We start from the raw sequence: 24,056 nt of genomic DNA on the forward strand, positions 1-24,056 counted from the left end.
AGTATCTGAGGGTAAATTAACTGGTCAGATAATCTAACTCATCATTAAGGTATACAGGATAATTTCAGCTAGGGGTTGTCATGAAAGGTTGAGAAAGATTGGGGAAACCCAGCATGGGGAACCCAATCATGCAAGAACAGTCATCTCAGGTCAGAAATCACAGCGGGGAGAGACTTGAGACACAGGAAGACATCATAAGGGTTCTTAATTCCTGAAATAAATGTAAGAAATGGGAAAATCAAGTTAGATATCAAAGTAAAGTTGTTATTTGATGGGTGAGGGGGCTCCAGGATCATTTTGCAGAACAAGCTGTAACTATTGTCTGCTCACCAATAGATCTTCCACTGCATTACGCAAATACAAGCTCTGTTCTCCCACCAAAAATTTCACTTCTAAGGAGTCTGTGCCCTACATGGAGCACACAAATACACAATCAGTGTGGTCACAATGTGTGGACTCCCTCGGGGAGGAGGGTTAGGATAGGGAAAGAAGAACTTGTAAAAGAGAACCTGTAATAAAAACCCAAATGATACAGAGCCCTTGAAATGTTTAGTTCACTAACTTGTAGGGGCAACTGATAAATTTCTTCCTGCTACTGCTGATTGTTGGGCCTCTTCTTTTGCTTTGTAATATTCTATACAAACAATGTGATGATCTGGTCTGTTTTTACCCCTTTAGGCTTATTTCTTGCATTTCCCTGCCCTATCACATACCCACATTTTCTTAAGTCTCTGCCTTTGCACACACAATTCCTTCTGACTAGAATACCCAATCTTTTTGTCTTCCTGGATAGCTATTATTTAATCTTTATTATTCATTCCTAGAGTCATTTCCATTTCCCCTGATCTTTTCAAGCAAAGCAGATGTCCTTTGTACATTATTAGTTGTGGCATAAAATTCTCTATAGCATTTATCATGTATCTGTGTTGTAAGTGCTGGTTTATTGGCCTAAAAAAACTTGATTTTAAGGACTATGTCTTACAAATTTCCACACCTCTACTTGTAGCATATACCGCAGTATCTGTCACATAACATGTGCCATTAATAGTTGTTAAATAAATTCATAAAGTCCTGGTTTGTAATTTATTTGTATTACACTTTAGCCTCGCTCCTTCTAATTATAAATTAAGGAGCATTCACACATACATATACACACACCTAACACTCATTTGTTACCTATATCCAAATCACAAACCCACGTTGGTTACTTTGGGGAAACTTTCAAACACACACTAATTCCATGCATGCTGAGCAGTTTTGTGTACATTTCAGTCACATAGGGCATTCTTGTATCTTGTCCCTAAAGTCTGTAGCCTATATTGTTGAAGACTGTAGGTTAGGTTTCTATCTGCTAACTGTATAGCAAATCGCTGGGCCTAGTCCTCAATCTTTTCATTGCCATTATTGCTGTAGGCACTACTTCATAATATTGTAATTGAAAACAAATGACAATGCTTTAATAGTATTCATTTATCAAAAATTTCAACATATAATGGGTATAAAAATTAATTAGAAAGAATGAATAAGACCTAGTATTCAATAGCACAACAGTGTGACTGTAGTCAATAACTCAACAGTATATTTAAAAATAACTAAAAGAGTGTAATCGTGATGTTTGTAACACAAAGGATAAATGCCTGAGGGCATGGATACTCCATTCTCCGTAATGTGATGATTTCACAGTGCATGCCTATATCAAAATATCTCATGTACTTCACAAATATATATACCTGCTGTGTACCTACCTACAAAAATTAAAAATCAAAAAATTAAAAATAATGTAAGCATAAAGATAGTAATAGCCATGGCTGTTAGTTGCTACCTAACATTTTATAAGCATCTACTATATACCCGAAACCGAGTTAAGTGATTTTACTGTCTTCATCTCCTGTTTTCCCAACTGTAACAAAATAGGCTTAAAGTCCATAACTTGCATGTGAGGAAACTAAAGCTGAGTGAAGATACTGGGGTGCCTTAGACACATCACAAGAATATAATGGGGTTGAGATTTGAGTTTAAGATTTGGTTGTCTCAAACTCTACTTTTTATTACCTTAGGGAACTAGAATTAGTACTCAAAAGTCCCATGGAGAAGAAGGAGATGTCTTACAATTTATTAACCCTTTTCCCGTTTGCCCCAAGAATACTTGCTGGCAGAGCTTGTGGCTGCAGCGTTTACCCTAAGACAGCTTTGCCGTGAAATATTTCAGTTTACTTACTGTTTTTGCATCATTTTAATGTATCAACTTTGGACACAAAAGACATCATTCTATTTACAGCATGCCTTCCTGGACAGAACTTTTTACAAACGTGGTTCTCTATTCAATGCTTTTGTGTCTTTGATAACCAGGAATGAATGGGTGGTGAGTACTCCTATTTTTTATGTGATAAATCTTTAATACACAAAACACAAAAGAATTAAGACAAGAGAAAATAATGCAGATCAGAAGAAAATAACCCAGATCATTACTGTATAAACTAATGTAACAGGAGCACTTTAGGCAAGTCAGTAGTATCCTGAGTAGGCCAATCACACCGCCTCAAAGGACTGTCAGCTTTGTTTTCCAGGCTGAGCTGCCTCAAAGGCAGACAAACACAAATCGATAAATGAAATTCCTCATAAAGTCAAATTCTGGTAACCCACCTATTGGTATTGTGGGTAGGGCTATAAATGAGAGAAAGGCTGTAATTTAAAGTTTGTTTTTATGGACCCTGACTTTCTCAGATATTATTATGATTATTATTTTATAATGCCAATAGTATTTTTCAGAGTCTTTAATAAAGTTTACTTTTTAGAGAATTTTTAGGTTCACAGCAAAATTGAATAGAAAATACAGAGTACCAATGTATTCCCTGTCACCAAATATGCATAGCCTCCCCCAGTATCAATATCCTGCAGCAAGGTGGTAAGTTGAGCACTCATATTTTAACCCTCTTCCTGTTTAGAAACAAAAAAGTGCAGCTCTCTGCCAGTGCTCATTTAATTTTACATAAACATGCTCTTTGAGGCTGAAGCAAATCTGACTGATTTTCGATGTGAAAGTAAAATATAAAAGCTGTTCTTGGAGTTATTTCTAAACAGAACTAACATCAGAATCGTCTGAATCATCAGAATCATCTATTTCAGAAAACTCAGATTCATCAAATGAATCTTCGGCCAACAACTGTTCGTGAACAATGTTAACATCACACATAGGAATGCTACGTTTTCTAGGATTTGACATTTTCCACAATCAAGAATTACTACATTTTGTAAATGGAAATACCACTACTAAAAACAGAATGCTGTAAATAGAATGATGTATTTTGTGTCTAAAGTTGATACATTAAAATGATGCAAAAACAATAAGTAAACTGAGATATTTCACGGCAAAGCTGTCTTAGGGTAAACGCTGCAGCCATAAGCTCTGCCAGCAAGTATTCTCGGGGCAAACGGGAAAAGGGTTAATAAATTATAAGACATCTCCTTCTTCTCCATGGGACTTTTGAGTACTAATTCTAGTTCCCTAAAACCTTATTAAGACGTATAGAAACTCTGAGCTACTAACCTGTAATATGAATCCCAATATCCCATTCCCAGTCATTTCAGGAAAATCAAAATCATAGCTGACATTTTCTGAATATGCCTTATGCATCTGAGCTTTTCTAAGCACTTGACCCACATGAAGTACTTTAATCCTTAGAACAAATAGTAAAAAATGCATGAGTATACATATTTTAATAAACTGGGAGATGCCTCCTGCCTTTCCATGTAATTTATGGCATCCAGCCTATGCAGTTTACATGTGCCAGATGTTCATCAACAAATGTGTCCATGAATGGCAGGAAAAAGTTTAACACTTCTCCATATGTATTAGTAGAAAAATTTAATAATCATATCATGGGGGAATCGTATGGTTCTGTCCACATGTTGCATATGTACTTGCATTTCCCTCCAAATGAGTTGGTCAAATGGGAAAGAGAAATTATTTAAACAGATGGGACAAAATCAATTGGAAATATTGTTCATCATACCAAAGCACACACTATTATGAAGAATCTTGACTCTGTTTTCATAAAATAAATTAAAAATGAAAAGTAAACAAGCTAATGTTGGTGATTTTTTTCTAAAAGCAATTTCTATGGAATTACAATGTTTTAACAGATTCCATTTAATCAGATGTGCCTTTTAGAACTGACTTATGACAGAATGATCATTACAGTCTGTGATTATGTACTTGGATTGTGGCAAAATCTTGAATTGCTTACTAAATCAATCTTTTAAAAGATAAAACAATATTCAGTATTAATGTAGGATTAAGAATGGTCTGTTGTATGAAGCTTGAACCTTATCAAGCACAAGGAATTAAAGAAAAAACTTTTTCAAAATTCCATAGCCTCCCACATATTGTAAATGCATTTGTTGTGCCCACTTATTAAGCAAATACATGTGACAAATATCCTAGGACTTACATTTTATTATTACAAATGCATCTGTCCGTGTGTATGTGGATTAGGGGAATGGTTGGGTATCAAGTCGTGTGTCATTTAACAACAGAGATACGTCCTGAGAAATGCACCTTTAGGTGATTTTGTCATCGTGTAAATATCATACAGTGTATTTACATGAACTAAGATGGTATAGCCTACTACACACCTAGGCTATTGCTTTTGGCTACAATCCTATATGGTATGTGACTATACTGAATATTGTAGGCAATTGTAACACAATGATAAGTATTTGTGTATCTAAATACATCTAAGATAGAAACGGTACCGTAAAAATACTGTATAAAAGATAAAAAACAAATGGTACACCTGCATGGGGCGCTTGCCAGGAATGGAGCTTGCAGGACTGGAAGTTGTTCTATGTGAGTTGGTGACTGAATTATGAGTGAATATGAAGACCTAGGCTGTTGCTGTACACTACTATAGACTTCATAGACACTGTACACTTAGGTTACACCAAATTTATTTTAAAATTTCTTCAATAATAAATTAACCTTAGCTTACTGTAACTTTTTAACTTTATTAATTTTTTAACTTTTTGATCTTTTTGTAATAACACTTAGCTTAAAACATAAACACATTGTACAACTGTACAAAAATATTTTCTTTCTTTATATGCTTATTCTACAGGCTTCTTTCTATTTTCAAAATTTTTTATGGCTTACTTTGCAAACCTTTTTGTTAAAAACTAAGACACAACACACACATTAGCCTAGGCTTACACAGAGTCAGGATCACCCACATCACCATCCTCCACAACCATGTCTTAACCCAGAGGAAGGTTTTCAGGGGCAAGAACACACATGAAGCTTTTATTCCTGTGATAACAACGCCTTCTGGACCTCCTCCTGAAGGACCCACCTGAGACTGTTTTATAGTTAACTTTTTTTAATGAGTAGAAGTACACTCTAAAAGGATGATAAAATGTATGGTATAGTAAACACAATAATAAATTATAGTAAATATAAATTTACTACAGTGGATACATAAACCAGAAACATAATCATTTACTATTATTATCAAGTATTATGTACTATACGTAATTACATGTGCTACAATTTTATATGACTGGCAGTGCAGTAGGTTTGTTTACACCAGCATCCCCACAAAGACATGAGTAATTCATTGAGCTATGAAGTTAAGATGGCTGCAATATCACTAGGCAATAGGAATTTTTCAGCTTCATTATAATTTTATGGGACCTTTGTCATATATGATGTCTCCTCCTCACCAAAATGTAGTTATGTGGTATGTGACTATATGTTTGCATATGTGTGAGGAAGAGAAAAAGAACAAGGCAAATTAATTTCATTTTGCCTAAGTTTAGCACACAGGTGTGTTCATGTGATATCACAAAATTTCACAATATCAAGGGGTCCATAAGCCACACTTTCATAAGTACTGGTTCATTATGATCTAGTTCCCTAAAAATCAGTTAACACATATAGAAACTTTCATATACTCAGCACATAAGATGAATCCAGGTAGTCCATTTCCAGCCACTTCAGAAAAATTAAAATCACAAATGACACTGTTGAATGTGTTTTATGTGTCTGTGCTTTTCTAAGCACTTGACTCATATTAATTCATTTAATTCTGACAATAATTTGAGGTCGGTGCTCTTGTTACCCTTGATATTACAGATGAGAAAACAAACACCCAAGAAGCTTAAAGTATTTGTCCAAAATCCTAAAGCTAAAAGTGGCAGAACCAGGATTCAAACCCAGACAATCTGTCTCCACAGCCTTTGCCTAGTGTTCCTCAATGGGACCCTGTTATGTAAGGTAGTATAATACATTATTGGATGGCACTGACATGCATATTGCTGGACATAGAGCATTCCTCCCCTTCTGCCATTAATTACGACTAGCACCCCCTAGGCATCGTGACAACAAGAAGTGGTACCTAACCTCCAGTATTTCCAAACATCTGAGGGTCTACTCACACATTCTCTTTCTCTCTCTTTGTCTCTCTCTCTCTCTCTCTCACACACACACACACACAATTCAGTATACATATATGTATTCACATACACACAGCCAAGATTCGAAGTGAAACTACAAAAGTTAACTGAGTTCAAAGTTTTCCTTTCTCTATTCTTTTTTCTTTCTCATTGCTTTCTTGACAAACATTGCCTTTACTCCATCCCTTATATCTAGAGGGCATGGGGAGGAAGAAGAAAAGAAAAGGAAAAGATAATAGAAACACAAAAATTAAAGGTAAAGAGAAAAGGGGGAAGAATAGAAATCAAACAAAGGGCAAAAAAATAGATATCTTTAGGAACTATTGAGTTAGGAGTTATCTGCTCCTAAGTCACTGAATGAAGAAAAAGCAATCAGTAAACCAAAACCATTATCAGACTTACCTTGCCTCAAAACTTGTTTACATATTTCAGAGAACCATTGAATTTCAGAATGGAGTTGGTCCAGCTAATGCTGTAGTCCAAACCCCCGCCGAATGGAAGAATACCCCCTACAGTTTCTATGACAGATGGCCATTCATCCTCTGCCACATGTCATTTACAAGAGCAGGCATATCATTAACCACTTTTAGAAGAAATCCACGTGTCTTTTGTTTAGTACTAATTGTTAGAAAGTCATCCTCATTTAGAACAGAAATCTGCTATGCTTCAGTCTCAGTTCTCTCTTCTGGAACCATATGGAATGAGTTAAACCCTTCTTCCTCATGATATTCCTCTAAAATTTTGAAGCAGTTATTATGTTGCTCCTGAGTCTCCTCCTACCCAAAATAAACATATGCAAAACATATGATCTGCCCTCCAAAAAGTAGAATACCTGGTAGTATATGGCCAATGTCCTCAAAAGGCCTGTTTCATTTCTTCCTGAGTAGCAAATTTTTTCTTACAGACCTCAAAGTCAGCACTTCTGGTGTGTATTTGTGTAGGTATGCTATGCGAACTCTGCATATACACAGGTGTATAAATATGAATATGCACACACAAACATGAAGCACACATGGAGTTTGTACATTTGTATATAAATATATAGACACAAATGTGTACATCCATGTAAAATATGCACATTGCTTCTCTCTCCTTCTCTTTAAAGTGCTCCTTTCTTGTGTGCTTCCAGGCCAGCCCCAATACAATCAGAGCTCACCTATTTTCAGGCTTATTTCATCCCTCTGGAAATGAGTTGGGTGCTTTCAAGTTCTATGTACATTTTTTAGCTTAACCAGGAGTGGATGCTTAACACACCCTTTTTTCCTGTGCATCCAGCCCTGAGTATTAATCCTCAGCTTCCAAGAGTAAGAAAAACACTCAAGCACTTGGCATCACAAGACCTGAATGCCTCTGAAAGTATGTGATAACAGCAAAGAAGTTGAGAGCCTGCAATAACCCAACCTGACATGAATCTGAACCCATTTTTCTTTTCCTCTCGTAGTTTGATTTCTAATTAGGTATTGCTTCTGCGTTTTTCTCTGTTTATCACTTACCCATTTCCCACCCTATTTTCAGAGGAGAGAAATAAAAACTTTTCTCTGATATTGAAGGAAATGTCCAAATGGCCCTGAGTTCAAGTCTCTTTCATTTCTCTGACCGTAGTCTGAGTTTCACAGTTCAGTGCCTTTGCAAGCCTCAGATGGAAGGGTTATTTCCAGGTTATTATGTTATTGGATCCCAAAGTCATTGTCATCATATCATCCCACAGAAAGGTATTTTGCACTTTCCCCTGGAGCAGGAATTGAGTTGGTGGGGAGCAGGGTAGGGGGAGATCTGAAACAGCTTCCAGGTTTTTCAGAAAGATTTTCATTTCATCCCACTTCTTCACAGCACATGAAAAGAGCCCTCAAATGCCCTCCATAGCACCTGCTGTCTGCTGTCTGCTCCTCCCATGAGACTTCTTTTTCTACTCCTCTCTTCTTCCTTCTCTTTTCTTTGCTATAATGGAGGCCATAAAGAGGATAGGATCATTTCAGGGGGATGGATGAGAAGAGGAAGGAGAGTCAGGATCAGATGACATGACCCATTCTGAGGGCATTCCCAGGGCAGCACCTGGGAGGCTGCAGGGCAGCAGTAAGTTGGATAGGGGTCGCTGCTCAGAAGGAGGTTGTTAGGGCCAAAGGTCGGGGACCCAGCACTCATGTTGTTCTGCATGACCACTTTGCTCAGGCCAAGCCCTACAAAAACTCGCCCAGGTCTTTGTTCTCTTAACTCAAGCTTTGCGTATGAATCATTGAAACTTTCAAATGAGTGATTCAGAGAGCGGCTGAAGATTTAATTCAGCTTCTGCCAAAAGAGACAAAGGAAAGATTTTTATATCATTACTAATAGATTTTCAAAGGGCAAAGTCCTAACATGCCTGCAGTCATTAAAGAATGTCTTTCTACAAATAAAACAAACAACAAAAATCTCTAGTGCCTTCTTTTTATTCTAGCCTGTAGAATTTCTCCTAATGCTTTTAGATATGGCAATTCCGCTTTCTAAAATCCTTTCATGATATCCCCTTCTTTCCACATTTGTCAGAAATCGTTACTCCATATCTGCTTCCCTGTCACCTTTTGTCACTCTGTCTCAGGAATGCTGTGGGAGTGTCCACATGCCTTCTTTGTTCTACTGTCACTCATTGTGTTTTCTCCTTGCTTGGAGGCATTGGTTAAAATGCCAGCAGGACTCTCGAAGCTCTCTGAGAAATCCTTACTCTTGTTCTGAGGTAGCACATTTCTCTCTCCTCGTAACAGCTGATTCCAAACTTTACCAAATGCATCCACCCCCTACCCACCGTTAAATAAAATTTACATGAGGCCATTGATTTGGACGGAGCTCCTGAACTAGGCCCCAACAGACCACATCAAAATGGAGTCATTCGTGCTAAAGTTCCTTGGTACCAAACTAAAAAAGTTGTTTATTTCGCCTTTCAAGAAATCAGGAGAAAAAGACCATTGCCGAGTACCCAAACAGGCCAGTTTTAGCTGGTAGAGTCAGGAAACATCCTATCTTTTAACCCCGCAAGGAAAGTAACCTGATGCTCACCCATCTGCTTTTTGTATTATGCTATATATTTGGTCCTGCTTAGACTGTCTTATAAAAACCAACTGTTCTACCATGCCAATCAGAGCACCTTTTCTAAATTTGTGGAGGAGATGCTGCCCCAATTCCTGTTAAATCTTTAAACTAAATTTGTTAGAGTGTTGCCTTTTGACACCACTCACCCTCATCAACTCTTCACTGTTCACCACTGGTCTATCTTGTACTTCTCTGAGAAAATCAGAAGTCACCAGGTCCGAACTCTGAACTTCGCTTTCTTCTACTCATTTTTATCTGTCCTGGAACTGGTACAATTTCAAAACAAAAGGTGTCTCCAATCTTTTTTTACACTTAAATTATCAGCCTGTGTTTGTAAACTCATTTCCTGTCTCCTCTGGGGACACGCTTTTATCTGATTAGGCTGTATCCACTCTCTTTATACTACCAAAGCCCTCACCATCATTCTTAGAAAGAGCCCCTGGCACAATCTTGACTCTGGACCTGGAGTCTGGAGCTCCTACCCAACTCTGCTCCGCAAATATCAATATTTTATAAAGATTTTCTTCAAACAATACTGTAATTGAAGCCTATAGGCCTTCATTTTAAATGTTATACAACTCGATGATAACATAACAATTTGAATGTAGAGGCAATGGGATGAAGTCTAGGTTTGAGACTGCCTTCCCTGTAAATATTTTAAAAGAATTGGTGGGTACTTTGTGCCCGGGGTACAGAGTGAGAAGGGCATCTGGCTGGGCCCATCCAGGGAGCACACAATGACCTGCTCTCTTTAACAGCCTAAGGCAGCGCTGCACAAACCAGAGACTCCGTACTGACCTTGTGGAGACCAGAACTGAAGCTCCTCCTTAGGACCAAAGAAGTGGGGACCTCATTTCTTGAGAATCTACAATCTGTAATAATGGCATCGCCCACTTTTTTCCTGCCTGGAATGGTAAGAAACTAAAACACGGAACTCTTTCTTTGGTCCAGGAATTGTCCTTATTCTTTCCTTAGATTTTTTTTTAAAAAAAAACAGCTTTATTTAGGTATAATATATACACAACAAAGTGCACATTTCTAGGGTGTGCAATTGAATACATTTTGATACTGTGTTCATACCTCTGAAACCACCACCAGGATGAAGATAGTAGACATATCTATCATCCTTAAAGGTTTCTTTGTGTCCCTAAATGATAAAAAACCAATCCATTAACAAATGGATCAAAAATTTGAAGAGATAATTCACCAAAGAAGTAGACAGATGGCAAATAAGCACAGAAAAAGCTGTTCAAAATTATTAGTCATTAGGGAAATGTAAATTAAAACACAAATGGATACCACTATATACCCACAAAAATGACTACAATTAAAAAGTTAAGTGTTAATGAAAATGTGGGGAAGTGTCAGTGGGAATATGAAATGATACAAGCACTTTGGGGACATTTTGGCAGTTTCTTAAAAGTTAAACACACCTTAGGTTTAGAAACAGAGGGCATAGCTTTGTATATTTGTGCCTTATGTGTACTCTAAGAGACTGTGTCTTTAATGAAGACCCACCCTATTGGTAGAAATGGAACTGCTTCCAGTCTTCCCACTTGATCTAGAAAAATATCTCTTAAATAGATTAACACGTACAATTAAAGCTCAGATTTTATTCCATGTGTGATTAGACTGCTTGAAAGAAGGGCAGTAAATATGTAGCACTTATGTTAATTGGTCTCCCATCCTGCAGCTTGCTTACTACCAGTTTATTCTTCATACACCCACCCGCTCTCTATCCAAAACCCTGCGAGTATAACACTCCAACTTTAAAAAGCTTCTATCCTTTGAACAGTAAAAATCCAAAATCTTGAACAAACACAACCGAAGCTCAGCCAACAATCTTTACCTCATTGCTTGCCAATCTACTGTAAAATCTAGTACTATCAAACAAATCTTAATTATCCATTCATGTTATTCTCATGCCTTCCTCCCTCAATGTTTTGAGCCTGCTTTTACCTCTGCATAGACTACTCTTCCTAAATTATCCTCTCCCTCTCCATAAGAGGAATTAACACTCAGTCATTACCCCCAGGACACCTTTCCAAACACCCCTATAAATAAGCTATTCCAGTTTTCTTATTTTGATATTAATATGCTTCTGCCGCTGAACCTGTGAGCCTCAATGCATGGTTGGTTGGTGGTCCAACTCTATCAGAATCATTATCTACTCCAGTTAAAATCCAGATTGCTAGGCCCTAACCCAACCTCAAAATCTCTGAGGGGCGAACGTCGCAATCTATATTTTAGTAACCCTTCCTCATGAAATGTTTGATGGACACACACACAAATGAAAACAACTGCACTCAATTATGGGTTTTGACTTCTTTATTTTCCCAAAGCTTAGCACAGGGCCTAGTCTAGTATGTGGTCAGTACTCCATAAATATTTTTAAAATATACACCTAGTTACAAAATCTTCATATATTTCAAATACAACATATTTAAATTTGAACTTTTCTTGTCTCTCAAACTATCATTGTTCCCTGCTGTTTAAGTTATTGAAGTCCTTACAGAGCCACCCTGAGCTATTTTCTCTTTTTATCCCCAAATCTATAATTAACCAATACTAATCACTCAGTTAACTAAGATTATGAGTTGCCAGTTTTGGGCTCACTGACAATTTGTCCTTCAGGAACCCACACGCTTTCTTCATTTTAATAACTAGCACAGTTCTTTGGCAAAGGAAGATACTCAATTAATGTTTTTCTTTTAAATTTATAAAATTTTTCCTAATTAAACTAAAGTATTTTTTAAGTAAAAATTGGCTAGGAACCTACAAAGTAGTATAGCACAAATGTTGGCTTAGCCTCACTACTCAAAAATCAATGAAAACTGAGGTCTAAACACAATACATTGTCTTTGAATGATAGGGTTCTTGTTTTTTTTTAAACTTAGGCTTAATCAGTTCTGGTTTATGACTAATATAGGCAACCCTTTTCAATAACAAATGTCTAAAGAGTATCCTGATTCTCTTGGTCTTAGGAAATAAGGTCATCAGCTTCCAAATTTTATTTAAATAGAGACATACACCAATGTTTAATGACTGCCAGAAGTTGTAACTCTTCATCTTCATTGGAAGAATTAGTTAAAATGGAATAATGTTTCCATTTGTATTTTTACTCTACCTGTTGATATTGCAATAATGCCTGCCTTTTAGTATATGATTTTAAAACTTTTCTTTCCTTTTATGGATTTGTTTCACAGGATTTTGCATTTTCAAAGTCCCAATAAGTTGAAATTAACTTTCCATGTGGATATCCCATTTTTTCAACACCCTTTATTGAAGAAACTACCTTTTCCATTTTATGCATTCTTGGCTGTTTTGTCAAAGAACAACTGATTGTAAACTTGTGGATGTATTTCTGGGCTCTCTGTTCTGTGCCATTGGTCTATGTGTCTGATTTTATGACAGCATCATATATATATACATATTTGACACAGAGTCTTGTTCTGTCACCCAAGCTGGAGTACAGCAGTACAAACACGGTTCACTGAAACCTCGACCTCTTGAGTTCAAGTGATCCTCCTACCTCTGCCTCCTGAGCAGCTAGGACCATAGAGGTGTACCGTCATGCCCTGCTAATTTTTTGTAGAGATGGGGGTCTCATAATGTTGCCCAGGCTTGTCTCAAGACAGTATTATAGTATTTTGATTGCTATAACTTGGTAGTATACTTTTGAAGTCAGATACTATGATGCCTCTAGCTTTTTCTTTCTCAAGATTTTTTTGACTAATCAATATCTTTTATGGTTCCACACAAATTTTAGGATTTTTTTTCTATGTCTGTGAAAAATGCCAGTATAATTTTGATAGACATTTTATTGAATTTATAGATGACTTTGGTTTGTATGAACATTTTAACAATATTAATTATTTCAATCTGTGAACACAGTATACCTTTCCATTTGTTTATGTCTTCAATTTCTTTCATCAATACTTTATAGTTTTCAGTACACAAATATTTCACCTTCTTGATTAAAAATGCTTTCATCTCCTTAGTTAAAAAACAACTTATTCCTAAGTATTTTTATGCTATTGTAAATAGGCTTGTTTGCTTAATTTCTCTGTGGTATAAAATCAACTCAACATTGATTAAAGACCTAAACAGAAGACCTAAAAGTGTAAAACTACTAAAAGTAAACATAGGGAAAAATCTTCTTGACATTAGTCTGAGTGGTGATTATTTGCAACTCCGAAAGCACGGATAACTAAAACAAAAATAGACAAATGAGACTGCAGGAAACTAAAAAGTTTCTGGACAGCCAAGAAAACAATCAACAGAGTGAAAAGACAACCTATGGATGACAGACTATATTTGTAAACCATACATCTGAAAAGGAGTTAATATCTCAAATATATAACCATGTTTATTGCACTCCTACTGATTGACAAAGAGCTCAACTCAGTATCAAGAAATCAACTGGATTTAAAAATAGGCAAAAAAAAAAGTAGACCTTTTTCAAAAGAAGACATACAAATGGCCAACAGGTATATCTTTAAAATGCTTAACATTGCTAATCAGCAAGGAAGTACAAATCAAAACCACTATAAGATATCACCTCATACATTTTACAATGGCTATGATGAAAAAGATAAAAGATAACAAGTTTTGTAAGGATGTGGAGAAAGAGGAACACGTGTACACTGAGGGTGGGAATGTAAATTAGTACAACCATTATGAAAAACAGTGTGGAGTTTCCTCAAAAAAACTAAAAAATAGAATTACCATATGACCCAGCAATCACACTTCTGGCTATATATCCAGAGGAAATTAAATCAGTACCTTGAAGAGACAGCTGCAGTCTCATGTTCATTGCAGCATTATGCACAATAGCCTAGATATGGAATTGACCTAAGTGTCCAGCAACAGATGAATGAATAAAGAAAGTGCAACATACAAACATATATACATCACACACTCACACACACACACACACACACACACACACAGAGAGAGAGGAATGTTATTTCACCTCAAAGAAAGAAGAAAATCCTATCATTTGCAACACTGTAGATGAACCTGGAGGATATTACACTAAGTGAACTAAGCCAGGCATAGAAAGACAAATACTTCATGATCTCACTCATATGCAGAAGCTAAAAAATTGAACTCATAGAAGTAGAGGGTATAATGGTGGATGGTGGTTACTGCGGGTTCGGGGATGGAGAAAGTTGGAAGATATTGGTCAAAGACTACAAAGTTTCAGTTATACAGGATTAGTAAGTTCTGGAGAGCTAATGTACAGCATGATGACCATAGTTGATAATAATATATTGTATACTTGAAACATGTGAAGAGAGTAGATCTTAAATGTTCTCACCACACACAAAAAAAGATAATTATGTGAGATAATGGAGATCTGCTGCATTGACGCAATCATATCACAATGTATAAGGTTATCAAAAGTCATGTTGTACACCTTAAATATTTAATATATATAATTTTATTAGTCAATTATAGCTCAATAAATCTAGGGAAAAGAAATTAAGTGATGCATCTATGGATAATCATTATTCTCTGTAAAATATACATTTAAGTTAATTTTCCTTTTACATCTTTCTTTTTACTTAGGGGTGAGTAGTTGAGTGAATATCATAAAGTAAAACAAATATTATTTACTCAGGATATACTCACATAGTCAAGAAACTTTCAAATACCCAGAGAAAGTAATGCTAGATGCACAGCCAGAGAGCTGTAACTGATGTTTCTAAGATTCTGTATTCCCATCTGGGAGATTTAAGGCTAGATATAAAACAGTGTTTACTGAGCTCCTACTTGATTAACAATGAGGACAATTCAAAGATATTTGCCATGAGAATATTACACAAATATACTTTTCATGCTAACTTTATGCAGATCCGTTTTACTGAACAGTTTATGATCTAGTCTGTGAAAATAAATGTTGAGGATTAAATGAGATAATGTCAAGTGACTAGTGGCAGGCCCTCAGTAAATTCCCAATGAATGGTTGCTATTAATATGATTATCCTGAGAACAACCAAATAGAGTAGAGGGCAAGTCCTCCTACTGTTATACCTGTTTTACAGAAGAAGAAACTAAAATCTGTTTTTAAATTTATAGTACCAACTGGAGTGAGACTGATAATTGGAATAACCCCTCCAAACGTCTCCCAAGGATAATTCATAACTCCAGATTTTCAGACGGATATCATCTCCAACTAAGTACGTGCAGATTCTTGAAAAATTTGACCAGCCAAAGGTACTTGCATTCTACCACTTGGGATGACAAGCCAGGCTTCCTAACTGTGGGGTACCTCAAATAACCAACCAACTTGCATATTTAGTTTCCTGCTGATAACATGGAAATTAATACAACTAAAATTTTGGAAGCACCATCATTTACCAATATATAAAGGTCATGTGTTGGACAATATGTGTGTTGATGAAAAGGTAGAATTTCCTAATATCCTTTTCTTTTTTTATTTCTTTTACCTATAAAATTCATTGATCTGAGATGTGAAACAGCATGTGTGTCAGAAAAGAGAAGAAAAAGGAGAGAGCTGTATAGCTATGGGGGCCATAGAAATTGTTACTGAGTCCCTGAAGACCCATAGTGTTGAATCAGTGGTATGGCTTATAACCAACTTCTGCCATCATCACAGATTATCATTAACTCACAAGGGAAAAGACCAAGAAGAGGCTGGGAAGAGAACCTTACACAAGCTTTTCCATGTGTGACACATCCAAGGTCATATGGCTATTAGTGGCCAAGTCAGTACTTGAGACCAGGTCTGACAACCAATCTACTCCTCTATTTCTAGGATATTTAATCAATGTTTACTTACTCTCTTACCTACTCTTCACATCTCATTCTGAATTATATGTCAGATAGACTGAAGACTAAGCCAGAGTTAATATGTTGCTTTACCCATAATAGATAAGCCAAGATTCCCTTTTAATTTTCTTAACATGTTGCTCTCCTGTTGCAAGTAATTTGTGTTTTGGTTGTAAGGACAAACTAGAGAGGGATAAAAAGAAATCAGTACTCTTTGATAACAGTTGTATGGAAACAAGAATATATTTCAAGGAGTGTTTTAAACTATCAGGCATAGAATGTAACAAGTGTTGACTTTCCTAAAAGACATTTGAGTAATTCCAACTGCCATTTGGGGTGGGATGGTCGCTGGACAAGATTGAATCACGCAGAGTAAAATAATTTTAAAGTATTCTATTTTCATGTTTAAAACAACATTATAATGCAAACCATTTTTCCATGATGCTAAAAAAAATTCTCACTTTATTCTGGAATGTGGATGCTAAAGATGTGTGCTCTGTTTTTTGCTGGTGGCGTTCTACTGAGGGGAGTTTTAAGGTTGTTAGGGGCAGAGACAATGTCACCTACTTCATGTTTGGGGCATGTAGGGAGTTCTCAGTGAACAATGGTCTCGTTAAATCTATAATTAGAGGAAATAAGAATGGCAAGAATAAAATAAAATACTCAGATATGTTTCTTCCCCATTGCCAGAATCATGTTAGTCACTAGTTTTCTACTTGTTTTCTGGGAAGACCTGGGTACATTGCCTCCTACATGCACCCAACACTCCTATTACAGCAAAGTATTAGCAACAATATGAATGGCAGTGGCTAACATTTACAGAGTACCTTCAAATGTAACGGTAACTTAAACCATTTGTAAATATTCTCACATTAACCTGCAAAGCAGAATATTTTTTTATTGCTCAGCAACCACATAAAATTAACTATCCTGCAAGGTCACACAGCTAGAGAAGCAGTACTGTGTGATATTGAAGCACAGGGACTACAGTCGTGTATTCAAGACCCAACTCCTCCAATTTCTACTGGAAGTTGCTTTACCTCTCTAAGGTTTCATTTACTGACTACAAAATGCATATTGTAATTTTCTCTTTCCCATTAGCTTCTTGTGAGGATTGAGTGAAATAGTCAATGGAAAGAACTTAGCAAAGTGATTGAGATGTATATATAAAACGCTTAAAACAATATTGCGATGCAAACCATTTATCCATGATGCTAAAAAAATTCTCACTTTATTTTAGATCATGGATGCTAAAGATGTGTGCTGTTTTTTGCTGGTGGCATTCTACTGAGGGGAGTTTTAAGGTATATATATAGTTATATATATATATATAAAATAAATACACATATGTATATACATACACACATGCACATACATGTATGTAGAAAAACACTAAGGCCTGTGTTTCCAGTCATGCTAGATCTCAAAAACTTGTGATTCTCCTAAGGTACTATGCTCTCTCTTCATATCTATGCTTTTGCTAATTTATGTGCCTTTCACCATCTAATATTTCTTTTCTCAGACTACAATATGGGCAAAGATAACTATTCTCTTATTCATTTTTCAAGTCTAAGAATAGCTTATTCAAAATCATCCCTGCCTCCCAAAACTAAGCTCTGTCCCATAGAATCCAGGATATTATTTCTCCCAAATTACTTATTGCATATTGTAACATATAACATGTTCCTACTTGTCTGTGTCAATCAATAAACTGTGAGGTCCTCAAGCACAAGAACTATATCCTTTTACTTAGTGTCCCTCAACACCCAACACATGGCCTGAGCTGTGGAATATAAGCAATATATATTGGAAGGATGGACAAATTGAGACAGGGATGCACACAGGAAATAGTTGAGCCATTGATGCTGCCATCCATGTGCATATTCCAAGTTGAAGTGAGCAGGCACTGAACAGAAAAGAGACACTCAACAAACATGTTATGGTAGCTGCATTTATCTGCTTTCCTTCCCATGGGGCAAAGGCCAAAAGCTGTAGAAAGCAATGCATATGTATAAAGAATTTGGAATCTCTCCTTCCCCTCTCAAGTCATTGGAAACCTAAGTTTACCTCAAAGCATGGAAGCTAGACCCGCCCCACACTAGAGTAATGAATGGCAGTATTGTCTACAAATCACTCAGAGTTCCTCAGAGAGATGGACAGTGGTCCTGAGCAGTGCTTCTCAAACTCTATGGACAATGTCCATACAGTCAAACGGACTCTATTTGGCAATGTCAAAATGTACATGCTGATTTGGTTGTTATGGAAATGCACAGTTTTTATTAGACTGCACTTTGTCAGGGAAGGAATGTTACACAAGTTGTAGACTGTACTGGCCAGGATTTTTTTGGAGAAACAGAACCAATAGGATTCATAGAGATGGATAAATGAGCAGCAGCTTATTAGAGGAATTGACTCACATGGTTATGGAGGCTGAGAAACCTCAGGCCAGGCCACCTGCAAGCTGGAGAACCAAGAAAGCCAGTAACATGGCAGATTCCGAGTTCAAAGGCCTATGAACCAAGGAAGCCAATAACATCACTCTCAGTCTGAAGCCAAAGGCCTGAGAACCTGGTGGAGGATGTAGGAGTTGTGGGGGCAGTTCTTGTCCAAAAGTAGAAGAAGAAAGATGTCCCAGCTCACTAAGAGAGAAAGAACCCACCTTTCCCCTGCCTTTTATTCTATCTGGGCCCTCAACCAATTAGTGGTGCCTGCCCACATTGGGTGAGGGCATCTCCTCTCTACTCAGTGCACTGAGTCAAATGCCAATCTCTTCTGGAAACACCCTCACAGATATACCTAAAAATAATGCTTTACTTGTTCTCTGGGTATTCCTTAGCCCAGTCAAGTAGACACCTAAAATTAAATGTCTCATGGGCAATGTTCAAAAACAAAAAAAAAAAAAAAAAAAATGAGACTTTTTTTCTAGACCAGTGTTTCTCAACTTTAGCTGCACATTTGAAAGACCTGGGAAGCTCTGTAAAAAAAAAAAAAAAAAAAAATATATATATATATATATATATACACACACACACACACACACACACATATATATACACACACACACACACACATATATATATATATATATATATATATATATATATATATATATATATATATATATATATAAAATATCAACCCAACTATCATCTCTGCCTCCTCTCTCATCAATTGATCTTAGTTTGGGGGAATCTTCTTTCAAGTGGTTCTAATGAAAAGCCTGTGGGGGAGCCACTACCCTACCAGTCAACCAGCATCACTCAAAATCTAGTCCAAGTCCTGGTGTGGCTCAAACTGTTTCTAGCTGGTTCATGACGAGATAAGTACTGAAACTGAGAGTAAGTGTGTCTTAATCTGTTCAGGCTACTCTAGAAAAATAACACAGATTAAGTGACTCATAAACAACAGAAATTCATTTCTCACATTCTGGAGACTGGGCAGTCAGAAATCAAGCCACCAGCAGATTTGTTGAGTAGTGAAGGCCCATTTCCTGGTTCATAGATGGCACCTTCTCATTATGTCCTCACATTGTGGAATGGCAAGGCCATAGGGCCTCTTTTGTAAGGGTGCTGATCCCATTCATCAGGACTCTATCCTTATAATCACATCATCTTCAGAAGCCCTATCACATTTATGACTAGGTTTCAACGTATGAATTTGGGGTGGACACAAACATTCAGACCATAACAAAGTGTTCAGAAACTTTTATAGCAATATGACAAATTAAGTTTATTCTTAATTGAATGGAATAATAAAAACAGATGGATTAGTGAAAAAACAATAGTTGGCTTATAAAGAAATATATTGAAACCCCCTGAAGGAATGGTCTAAATCACTAAACATATGCATCTCTGGAAGTGAGGATATACTGGGCCCCTTCTTTAAGCTGTTGTGTCTTAAAGCTGAAATATTAACTTCAGTGATAAATTCCTCAGGCAGAGCATTGGCACCTGGGTACAACAGGGTTAAAGAGCAGGAGTGGGGTAGGTGGGGTTACAAACCAGGAACACATGCCCTCCAAGTTAGATAGCTTTTTTTTCTCTTTAATTGCCCTTAAAACACACACGCTCTCACATAACACAGAAGGTGAGAGCTGAATGAAGTTTTCTGGGTAATGGCATGAAATGTTTTCCTTATGAGAAGTGGTGTTGAGTTACAGCGTGCAGACGGAGAACGGGGAGGAGAGAAACAGCAGCCTCAATCTGGCCCCCACCTTTTCTTGGGCTTGTAGGAAGGTGGACATGGGCTCCCGGAGACAAGACAAGTAATACGTTGAACTGTTCGGTGGCTGGAATCAACTTTTCCTGGAGTAACCTAAGGCCAGTGTTTACCAGAACTTAGCTAGGGCCAGCCAAGCAGGCACAGATGCTCTGCTATGAAATGCCACGCAGGCAGAGACTGACAAGCGGTAGGAGCTGAGCTTTCCCCTTGGACTGCTGCTTCCTGCTGTGTTCAGGGGAGGGGGTCACTTTCTGGCAACTCTGCTGCTGCTGCTGCTGCTACTTCAACTCCCTCTCCACTCAAGGTAAGCAGGCTAAGGGAGGGCAGGCTGCTAGGGAAAGCTTTGTACCATGAACAGGATCCGAAAGTTTTTCCGAGGAAGTGGGCGAGTCTTGGCATTTATCTTTGTAGCTTCTGTCATCTGGCTGCTCTTTGACATGGCAGCTCTCCGCCTCTCATTCAATGAGATCAACACTCGGGTCATCAAGGAAGACATTGTGAGGAGGGAGCGGATAGGATTCAGAGTTCAGCCAGACCAAGTGAAAATTTTTTACAGCAGCATAAAAGAGATGAAACCTCCCCTAAAGGGACATGGGAAAGGGGCACGGGGCAAAGAGAACTTTAGAAAAACTGAGGAGAGTGTGCTCAAGGTTGAGGTGGACTTGGACCAAACCCAGAGGGAAAGAAAAATGCAGAATGCCCTGGGAAGGGGCAAGGTTGTACCGTTGTGGCATCCTGCACATCTGCAGACCCTCCCTGTGCCTCCTCACAATCAGAAGACAGAAGGGAGAGGCACCAACCCTGAAGCCTCCTCTCACCAGGGGACACCAAAGCAAATGACAGCTCAGGGGGCTCCAAAAACCTCATTCATAGCAGCAAAAGGAACTCCATTAGTCAAAATATCAGCACACATGGGACGTGTCAGTTTAAAACAGGAGCCCCTGAAGAGTCATAGTCCCAGCAGTGACACATCAAAACTAGCAGCTGAAAGGGACTTGAATGTGACCATCAGTCTTAGTACTGACAGACCAAAGAAGCGATCACAGGCAGTAGCAAAAGAGACGGCACACCCTGCCAGCACAGCAGAGCCGAAGTCTGGGGAAGTCATGGCCTTAAACAAAACTAAGTCTCAGAGCAAAGAAGTCAATGCAAATAAACACAAGGCCAATACGAGTCTTCCTTTTCTTAAGTTCATTGTCAATTCAAATCGCTTAAGGAAGCAATCTATTAATGAGACACATTTGGGAAGTCTGTCAAAGGATGATGGAGCTAGAGGGGCTCATGGGAAGAAACTCAATTTCTCTGAAAGCCATGTTGTGATTATAACCAAAGAAGAAGAGCAAAAGGCAGACCCCAAGGAGGTCTCCAATTCTAAAACCAAAACTGTATTTCCTAAAGTATTGGGTAAAAGCCAAGGTAAACACATTTCCAGGAATAGAAGTGAAATGTCTTTCTCTTCTCTTGCTCCACATAGAGTACCACTGTCCCAAACTAACCATGCTTTAGCTGGAGGGCTAAAGCCGGCAAAAATCAACATAACTGCCAAAGCCCCCTTTACAGAATACAACCAGAGTCATACAAAAGCCCTTTTACCTGAAGACAGTGGAATGCACCAGGTGTTAAGAATTGATGTGACGCTTTCTCCAAGGGACCCCAAAGCTCCAGGGCAGTTTGGGCGTCCTGTAGTTGTCCCCCATGGAAAGGAGAAGGAGGCAGAAAGAAGATGGAAAGAAGGGAACTTCAATGTCTACCTTAGCGATTTGATCCCAGTGGATAGAGCCATTGAAGACACCAGACCTGCTGGGTAAGACCTATTTCTCTTCTCTTTCCTCAACCCCAAGTGCTTTGGTTCTTATATAGAGAGAATTTATTGCTAGATAATTCCGTGTGGTTTTTTGTCACCTAGAGAATTAAAGAAACATTAATCATTGGATATCATTCAAATATTTCACCAACTACACAGAGAAAAAATTCTCATATCAGCAGTTGCAGAGTTCTCATTCTCTGAGACTTTGGTCCCCACCATTAGCTCATGTTCAATTTCCTTCTCTCTGTTGAAAACCTGTTAAAATGATTAGATGAACTCAGTTCATAATAACGTATATATAAATGGTAGAGCTTAAAGTGTAATTCCATTAGAATAGTGACAAGGAAGTGAATTCCCAATTTTGGAGCTTTTCATTATTAGCAAGTTTTGTCAGGAATATATTTGGGAAAGAAGCACACAGAAGGACTCTTCTAGGCCTCCCTGGAATCGTATCTCAGCCAGCAGAATTCTGCCTAATCATGAGTAATGATAACCAGGATAGCAAGAGAAGAAGTGACTTTACTCCCTAAAATTTAATGTCTTTTATAGATGGAGATGGTAGACATTTCAGGAGATCAGTTACATAGGAATAATAATGTTGGAAAAAGTCAATCAGTCCATACCAGCAAACACCTACAGGAGGTATAAAAAGCATAATAATAATCACTTCTATTTGTAGACATTCACTATTTACAAAGAACCTGCATACATATAGATGAACTCCATATGAGCCCTGGAAAGGAGGAGGCTGGCATTATGGTTCAAATTAACAAGCTGGCAAGGGCGCTCAGAAGTTACAACACTTTCTCAAAGTAATGCAGTTCTAAAGCTGCCCAGTGGACCTTCAGGAACCAGTCCTTCAAAAAGTTAAATTCCTGTATCACCAGATGTGGATCAAAGCATATAGATATTTAATCTGATTCAAATATAATTATGTTCCTGGCATTTTTTTTTCTTGGCCCACTGATAAGTGAAAGTACTCAATAGCCGTATTTCAATATCTGTTAACTCAGTTCCCTGAGTCAAACAATATTTGCCAGGAAGTTGGATTGGGGAATGTCAAGATTGAGACTTAGCACACGTGGCATGTAAACAATGGCCTTGTGGCTTCTGTAGAAAATTCTTCTTTGTGATCTAGGTAGTCAGCATTATACTTTAGTCGGTGTTACTAGGAGGAAGGCAGATACAGGGGAAGCTTTATCCATATTAGAAAGAAGAGTCTCTACATTGTGACGTCGCTACAACCAGGTCATTTTCCATCTCTTAGCCGTCAGCAAATGGCTATCAGCCATGCACTGCTTAGGTCAAGCACTGTGCCATTCACGCTTCTCACCCTGGTGATAATCACAGCCTTGAGGAGAACACAGACATACTCAAAGATGAGGAAACTGAGGCCCTGGGATGCTAGATTGCCTGTGGTCACAAAGCTAGTCATTGTAGATAAATGATTAAAATTCATGCTCAAAATTATGCTGCATTCTTCTCCATCTCTTGCCAATCTCCCCTCAAAAAGGATCCTAAAAATTATGTTGGCCCAGCTCTAATCTAAAGTCCTGTGTATCACAGGATTACACTTGCCAGCTTTGAACAAAAAGTGCAGGGAAATGAAGTAGCTGTTAAAGGAGTTTCATTTTAACATGCCCTTATTGACCCAGCAGGCTGCTAGGGAGTCTGGGGAGGAATTAGACACTGCACAGAAGCACAAGCTCCAGTTCCA

General features: G+C 37.7%; 1 protein-coding gene across 3 annotated transcripts in view; it reads left to right on the forward strand.

Annotated features, from left to right (window-relative positions):
- The first annotated feature begins 19,499 nt into the window (after positions 1-19,499).
- Positions 19,500-24,056, forward strand: part of GALNT5 (polypeptide N-acetylgalactosaminyltransferase 5) — a 68,239-nt gene continuing 63,682 nt past the window's right edge. For all 3 annotated transcript variants that reach the window (XM_015110186.3, XM_077956556.1, XM_001087663.5), the window contains exon 1: positions 19,500-22,336. In XM_015110186.3, the coding sequence (XP_014965672.3) occupies positions 20,883-22,336 (1,454 nt within the window). In that variant the 5' untranslated portion in view covers positions 19,500-20,882. The remainder of the gene's footprint in view (positions 22,337-24,056) is intronic.

The sequence above is a fragment of the Macaca mulatta genome, chromosome 12 (assembly GCF_049350105.2).
Source record: "Macaca mulatta isolate MMU2019108-1 chromosome 12, T2T-MMU8v2.0, whole genome shotgun sequence".
NCBI lineage: Eukaryota > Metazoa > Chordata > Mammalia > Primates > Cercopithecidae > Macaca > Macaca mulatta.